Source organism: Suricata suricatta, chromosome 8 (assembly GCF_006229205.1).
Source record: "Suricata suricatta isolate VVHF042 chromosome 8, meerkat_22Aug2017_6uvM2_HiC, whole genome shotgun sequence".
Lineage (NCBI taxonomy): Eukaryota > Metazoa > Chordata > Mammalia > Carnivora > Herpestidae > Suricata > Suricata suricatta.
Window position 1 is genome coordinate 140,984,904 of NC_043707.1, and position 7,471 is coordinate 140,992,374.

Sequence of the window (7,471 nt, forward strand, 5' to 3'; positions counted from 1 at the left end):
TCTCCTGTCTCTCCCCCACAAGCTCTCTCTCTCAAAAATAAACAAACAGGATGCCTGGATGGCTCAGTCAGTTGAGCATCCAACTCAGGATTTCAGCTCAGGTCAGGATCTCATGATTCATGAGTTCAAGGTTTACACTGGGCTCTGCACTGGCAGTGTGGAGCCTGCTTGGGATTCTCCCTTTCTCTCTCTCTCTCTCTCTGCCTCTACCCCAGCTCAGTCTCTCTCTCTCTCTCTCTCTCTCTCAAGTCTTTATTTTATTTTGAGAGAGACAGAGCATGAGCGGGGGAAGGGCAGAGAGAGAGGGAGACACAGAATCTGAAGCAGGCTCCAGGCTCCGAGCTGTCAGCACAGAGCCCAACATGGGGCTTGAACTCACGGACTGTGAGATCATGACCTGAGCTGAAGTCGGATGCTTATGTGACAGCCACCCAGGTGCCCCACTCGCTCTCTCGCTCTCAAATATAAACTTAAAAAAAAAGCACAACTTAAAAAAAAAGAATAAATAAATAAATAAACATTAAAAAAGAAAACAGAGTCCGGGACACCTGGGTGGCTTCGTTGGTTAAGTGGCTAACTTTGGCTCAGGTTATGATCTCACGGGTTGTGAGTTCAAGCCCTGCATCAGGCTCTGTGCTGACAGCTCAGGATCTGGAGCCTGTTTCAGATTCCGTGTCTCCCTCTCATTCTGCCCCTCCCCCACTCGCACTCTGTCTCTCACTCTCTCTCTCTCAAAAATAAATAAGCCAACAAATTTTTAAATATTTTTAATGTTTTATTTATTTTTGAGAGAGAGTGACAGAGAGACAGCATGAGCAGGGGAGGGTCAGAGAGAGAGACACACAGAATCCAAAGACAGGCTCCACGCTCTGAGCTAGCGTTCAGCACAGAGCCTGACGTGGGGCTCGAACCCACGAACCGTGAGATCATGACCTGAGCAGAAGTCGGGCGCTCAACTGACTGAGCCACCCAGGTCCCCCCCCAAAATTTTAAAATGATGAGATTTGAATAAAAATAACAAGTATGACTTTTAGATATAATAATATAACTTAAAATTGAATGGATGAGTTGACTGGCAGACAGTACACAACCAGTGAATTAGTGAGCCAGAAGAAGATGAAGAAATTGCCCAGAACACAGAGACAGACAGGGAGGTGGAAATACAAAGCAGAGGCGAATTGACATGGAAGGAGAAGGGAAAAGGGGAAGCCTTCATTCCGTAGATGTCCCCAGAAAGACTAGGTACCATTAACCAGGAGGCAGACTTGGAGGCCTAGAAAGAGTTTGAGAATTCTTCAGAACTGATGAAAGATACAAATCTGTAGGAACAGGAAACACAGGGTATACCAAATGGACAAGTAAGAACATATCCACCACTAGAAACATGCTAAATGCCAAAGATTGTAAAAGACAAAGACCTTAATATTACACAGTGAGAACAGACCCCGTTCTTAACTCTGCCACCCTTCTAAATGCTAACCCTCACGCCGTCTCAGGCTGAGCCCTGCAGGCCCTGGGGTTGCTGGCCATTGCTAAGCTTCTGGAACCTCCTCCTCAGGCCATTGTGTAAGTCTCCCAGGCACGTCTCACCATTTCTAGAACCCTCTGGAGGACGGCTGACCACAGACCAGACATGGGGCCCTAAGGGCTGCCCTTTGGGAGGGAGCAGGAGCCCAGGGCAGCCACAGTGACAAATGGCCACCTTTCTCTGAACCTGGTCAAGCGCCCCTTCTCTGGGAGGGATCTCCCTCCTCCCTGAGGGCATCCCAGCCTCTCTGAGTCTGAGAGGACTGCGGGGATGGGGACAACTTGGGGACGGGCGGGCCAGGGATCGGGGGAGTCAGGTGCCATCTCGCGGCCACTTGAAGCACTGCGCACGAAGCCCCGAGGTGCACCCGCGATTTCCGAGGACTGAAGCGGGACGTAGACCCCGAGCTCGCCGGCCGGGGGACCCCTTACGAGGGTCACGCGGGGAGGAGTTGGGGCGACTCCCGGGATCTGGAGGTCGTGTCCTTTGGAGAGGCCTCTTAGTAGGGGGAGATCACACCCAGGCACAGAACTGCTCCTCCCCGTCGGGGTGGCGTCCCGCCTGCCCACGGTCGCTGGACCCTGGGTGGCGGCGGGGTGCAGGGGTCCAAGTTGGGGGCGGTAGCAGCAGGCGGAGGCGCCGGGCCAGGCGGCTGCGAGCGGCCGAGGCAAGCACGAGCAGCGGAGGCAGCGAGAGGAAGCCGAGAACGATGAGCGCCGCGGAGCCTCTGTCCGAGAGCAGCGCGCGGCACGCGGGACGCGGCGCCGGGTGCACCTGGGGGCGGGGCGAGCAGTCAGGCGGGGCGGGGCGCGGCCTGGGAGCAGGCGGCTCCGCAGGGGCTTGAGGGCGGGGCCTGGGGCGGGGCCTAGGAACTGGCAGACGGGGCGAGGCGCGCGGTCAGTGGGGACGAGGCCGGGAGGGGAGGGGCGAGGCCTGGGGGCGGGACCCAATAAAAGACACTAGGAGGGAGCAGGTGGACAGGACCGGGCCTGAGGTCTGGCGGAGTGAGGTGACTGGGGCTGGCTGTGGCCAGGCATTTTTGAGTCGAGAATGGCAGATTCGGGGTCCAAGCGGTAAAGGGCTCAAGTAGGAGTCTCCTGAGGGGAGGCTCAGAGCCTTGCTCCCGGGTTGTCCCATCCCCACTTTCCTCCCTTCTCTACTCTCCTATGGCCCTTCCCTATGTGGGCATCTGACCTCGAGCCCCCTGCCCGTGCCTCTCACCGGCTGGCACTACCCTCTTTTCCGTGGCCCCGCACTCAGTCCCCCGCCCCTGCCTAATGCCTACCAAAGGAGGACACAGGGGCCATCTGCCTACATCCTCCTTCCTCAGACCAAGCTTTAGCCCAATGCACATAGGGAAACCCATTCCAGGGCAGGAGGGGTCTGTGAGTGGCTGGGGCAGTGGACGGACTCCAGAACCTCGATGATATCTTCATCTTCTCTTCCTGAATGCCCCTCCTCTTCCCACCATGCCCAGCTGTCCAGGCCCTGGTGGCCCCTGGTACAAGGCTAGGAGGCCTCAGGGAAGGGGAGGGAGCTGTCCCCCCCGTGACAAACAAAAGCCCTTCTTTTGCTGTGGGGGGTGTTGGAAGAGGAAGGGGTTTTCCAGGGAAGGGCACATATGTCTCTGGAACAAGGGCACCATGTTGGTAGGGGGCAAATTCACCTAAAGCCCCAGGGCCCTGCACTTCCGAAGGACTCCCGACTGCCAAAGGCCCCAGCCAGCCCCCACCCTGCCCATGGAGGGCTTAGCTCACCCTCGAGTGGCACAGGAATCCCACGTACACAATGGCAGCTGCTGGCAGCAGGGCCAGGAGGAACACGGTCGCAGGCAGCAGCAGGTGCAGCAGGAGTCCAACCAGGGCCTGGCCAGGCAGCAGCAGGGTCCCAAGGCCTCGGACCGTCAGGCCTACCCACCCTGGAGACATCAGGGCTGAGGTCGGGCCGTCAGGAAACCTTTCCGGCAGCATGGGGGCCGTGTCTGAAGTGCTGCCTCCCTCATCCTCCTCCATTTCCTTCTCACTCATGCTCTCGTAGGCAATAGGCTTGGTGGGTTCACGGAGATAGTCAGACAGCAGGACTGAGGACCCCAGCATCAGCCCTAAGTCCTCAGGTCAGACTCCCACCCCGACAGCAGCAACCATAGTGAACCCAGCTGGAGGACAGCACCCTGGTTCAGGTAGGCCTAGCCCTGACTGTCAGTCTTCAAGGCCACACCCCTGCCTCAGTTTCTAATGCCAGGCTGGGCCACTCTCTGCCAGGCGACTACAGCTCCGGCTCTGGTCAGTGTCCCCAGCCAGCTCCTCTGTGTTCTGGGCAGGGCTTGCACAGATGTCCTGGCACTGGGGCCCTCCTCCCCTCCTGGTCCCGCCCCCTCCCTGCTTCAAGCTCCCCCCACAGATTTCAGTTCATAGGTCTTGACTCTGACAACTGTCCCATCAGTCGCTGCTGTGTAGAGGTGGCCCCCCACCCACTCCATGTCCCAGCCTTAGTCGCTGGGTGTCCTCATTGCCAAGCCTGGCCTCTCTCAGCCGCGGAAAGCAGGGGAACACTGGGCGCCCACACCATGGGGCTCTTGAGGAGGCATGTGGGCAATAAATGTAAAAAGCACTTAGTGTAGGTCTCAGCACACAGTAGGTGCTCAATAACAGCATCCTTTGCATTGGAGTCTCATCCATCCTGAAGACAGTGGGAGCATGCATTCTGTTATTTCATTTGGGGGGGAAGCATTCCCAGCTCCTCTGTAAACCCCAACTAATTTCCCCAAATATGACTGAAATGCTCTTGACTCCTAGCAGAGCATTCAGCATATTAAATGCCACTTATGTAGCTAGTTGATGACGAAGTATTGAGCAGGTTACCTGTGAGCCCAGGGAACAAGGTGTACAGCATCAGATACAAAGGCTTCCCTTTGACACCTTCTCCCACCACTGGCTTTATCACGTCCAACTTTCTTTCTTTCTTTCTTTCTTTTTTTTTGTAAAAGCAAAGGGCATTTATTATTACGGCTTAGGCTCGCTGGGCCTAAGTGTGGTCTCACAGCCTTCACCAACGCAGTGGATCCGTGCTGAGAGCCCAACTTTCTTTCTAACGTTTTCCAGCGCATAGATTCCCTTCAGAAACATGTGGACAGGGAAGATGGTAGTGATTGTGCACCTCAGGTTTAAGCAATGCCAGCCTGAGACGTGCCCCATGAGAAGGCTAGCTGAGGCTCCTGGCAGCACGTGCCAAGCCCTGTTGCCCAAAACACACATGATTTAGTTGTTTTCACAGGCACACACATACCAAAATCTGGTGGTAGCTGTTTATTTATTCAGGTAATGAATTTAGGGTAAAAAACGTTACAAGTGATAACGTTCAGATGCAGGATTCAGGTGGAGAGGGCACCTGCCTAATCTCTTAAGCTCCGGCCCCGGCTCAGATCCCTCTCGCATTCATTCGCTCACGCAGTAAACCCGCCACACCGGCTGAGCTCCCTCAGTGCCCCAGGGCTGCCCTAGGCTCTGCGGACGCAATGGTAAAGGAGGCCAGTGTGGGCCCCTGCCCTGCAGGGGTGGCTCTGTGTGGGGCCCTGCCAAGCTGGGTGAGCTGCAGTGCTCCCGATGGTGGCAGGAGCTGGGAGGACCAGTCTCGCAGCCTCTGGGAAGGCAGTTTCTAGGCGTATCTGGCTCTCAGGAGGTACGTGATCTTCCAGCAGGCCTCCCAGGGCGCAGGGTAGCTCTTCAGCAACAGGGCGCCCCTTCACCTCCTCCCCCCACCCCAGGCCACTTGTCACGCCTTCGCTCTCTTGCTTTTGCGAGCTACATAGGTGGTAAACTGTCCTCATCCACCCAGAGCGTGCTGCTTCCTTACCGGTTGAATCTGTCAGCCCGTGGATGTGCCCTCATGGAGCCCTCATTCGAGAAGAGGAAGGCAAACATTTAACATAAAGTTAACACCGACTTTTGTGGAGTGCTGAGTGCTAGGGAAAACACAAAACAGGGCTGAGCTTCTTCACATCAGGGGTGAGGCTTGAGGGCTCCCTTGGGGAGGTGACATCTGTACAGAGTGACTGAGGCTCAAATCAGTAGAGTCCACGTGGGTTGGGGGTGAGGTGGGGCCGCTCAGCTCTTTGCCGAAGGCCTGCCCTTTTGGGTCTGGCGTGGGAAAGGCTTCTCTGCAGGGAGGCAGGGGGAGGGCCACGGCTCTGCTGCCCCTCTGGAGGGGGATGTGGGGGATAGGGCAGGGCCTTCAGGACACCTCATCCCTGGGAGTGTGTGTGTGGGGACGGGGAGGGAGTGGCCACTCCAAAGATGTACTGCCTCCAGGGGGACAGTCACAAGAGGCAGCTGGACAGGGGAGGCTGCAGGAGCTGGTTACACCTCCTGTCTGGACAGGTGGCCTCAGCCAGGGATCAGGGATGGTAAGGCCTCCTCATGCCAGGGCCCCAGAGTCAAGGGGACCCATCCTGGAGGCCTTACTCAGGTCCTTTACTGCAGCACCGCTTTCTACCTTCTGGACTCGCCTCTTCTGAAAATCTCTTTGGGGCACCTGGGTGGCTCAGTCAGTTGAGCGTCCGACTTCGGCTCAGGTCAGGATCTTACAGTCCACGGGTTTTAGCCCTGCATCGGGCTCTGTGCAGACAGCTCGGAGCCTGGAGCCTGCCTCCGATTCTGTGTGTCACTCTCTCTCTCTCTGCCCCTCTCCTGCTCATGATCTGTCTCTCTCTGTCTCTCAAAAATAAAAACATGTTTAAAAAAAAATTGAAAATCTTCTCTTTGCCTGGGTCCCTCCTTCAGTCTGGGCGCTGCCCCTTTTACAGCCTCTGATGACTTGCCTCCACCTGAGAGATTTCTGCTCTGAACAGCGTCATCCAAGTTGTCCGGCATCCGTGGCAAATCCATCCAGGTATCGCATCTGCGTGCAGCGGGAGGGTCCCACCTTACCCTGTCCACCTCCCAGCCTGGATCAGGGGAAGGGCCGAGCTCCGGCCCCACAGGTCGCCTTAGCCAGCGGGAACAGGAGTGGGGGTGAGGAGCGAGGCCTGAGGGAGGGACCCAAGGGAAGGTGATTGGGTACCTCCCCGGGCCTGTCAGGACACACCAAAGGCTGTGGGCATGTTTCTGCCTGCCTGGCCTTTGTTTCTGAGGAGGGAGCCCAGGCCAGGAGCTCTGGCGGTTGGCAGGGGAGGAAAGGTGCTGGGGCGGGGGCTGTTGCCAGCAGGCAGGGCAAGGGGTCCCCGTAAGTTGCTGGGTGAACAGGGCAGAGAAGTGGCCCTCAGCCTGGCCCAGGAGGCAGCACTGCCGACCCCCACAGCCGCAGCTGCAGCCCTCAGGCCTCTGGCCTCCCACTCCCACACCTCAAGGAGATTCGTGAGAGGGCCTCCAAGCAGCCGCTTGCCCAGGAACAGCGTGGAGGGGTCCCCGGCTGGAGGGCAGAACCCCGGGGAGGACTCCCTCAAGGGGTAACGGAGCTAAACCCTTCAGAAGGCTAAGTGGTAGCTGCCTGGTCCCCTGGGGAGAGGGGGGGCAGTTCATATCGGCCTGGGGACACCTGGGCTGGAGCCGGCCCGGGACCCCCGTATCTGTGAAGGATTCCTGTTCTTCTCAGATGAACTCCGGGGAGCTCCGGCCAGGGGAGCAGGCCCCGACCGAGGCCGGGGCAGAGCGGGAACTGCCGCGGCTGGAGCTGAGCTCAGAGGAGGCCCTGGGAGCCAGGACAGAGGGGCCTCGCGCCCCACAAGCCCGGGGGCGCCTGCTGCAAGCTGCGTGGAGGGGTCACCGGACCTGGTGACAAAGCTGCCGCGTCGAGGGGCCAGTGTGGGGGAGAGGTGAGTCTTCGCCCGGCTGGAGGAGCTGGCAGGGGTCCCTTCACGGAGCGAGGGCGGCGGGGCGGCAAGGGCGCTCTCCCTGCAGGCCTGCCCTCGCCCACGCCACCCTCGCCGCCCGCGGGCACCGCGCCGGC

The 7,471-nt window shown here is 58.2% G+C and overlaps 2 protein-coding genes across 2 annotated transcripts in view; one reads left to right on the forward strand and one right to left on the reverse strand.

Annotated features, from left to right (window-relative positions):
* Positions 1-1,035: 1,035 nt before the first annotated feature.
* TMEM88B (transmembrane protein 88B) lies at positions 1,036-3,838 on the reverse strand. Its single transcript, XM_029948577.1, has 2 exons — positions 3,286-3,838; positions 1,036-2,302 (listed from the first exon to the last, which is right to left on the reverse strand). The coding sequence occupies exons 1-2, from the start codon at positions 3,622-3,624 to the stop codon at positions 2,042-2,044; spliced, it is 600 nt and encodes a 199-aa protein (XP_029804437.1). The 5' UTR covers positions 3,625-3,838; the 3' UTR covers positions 1,036-2,041.
* A 2,808-nt stretch (positions 3,839-6,646) lies between these two features.
* The window catches only part of ANKRD65 (ankyrin repeat domain 65), a 1,689-nt gene continuing 864 nt past the window's right edge, over positions 6,647-7,471 (forward strand). The window contains 3 exon segments of the mRNA XM_029948663.1: positions 6,647-6,702; positions 7,118-7,283; positions 7,286-7,337. Of these exon segments, the coding sequence (XP_029804523.1) occupies positions 7,118-7,283; positions 7,286-7,337 (218 nt within the window). The 5' untranslated portion in view covers positions 6,647-6,702.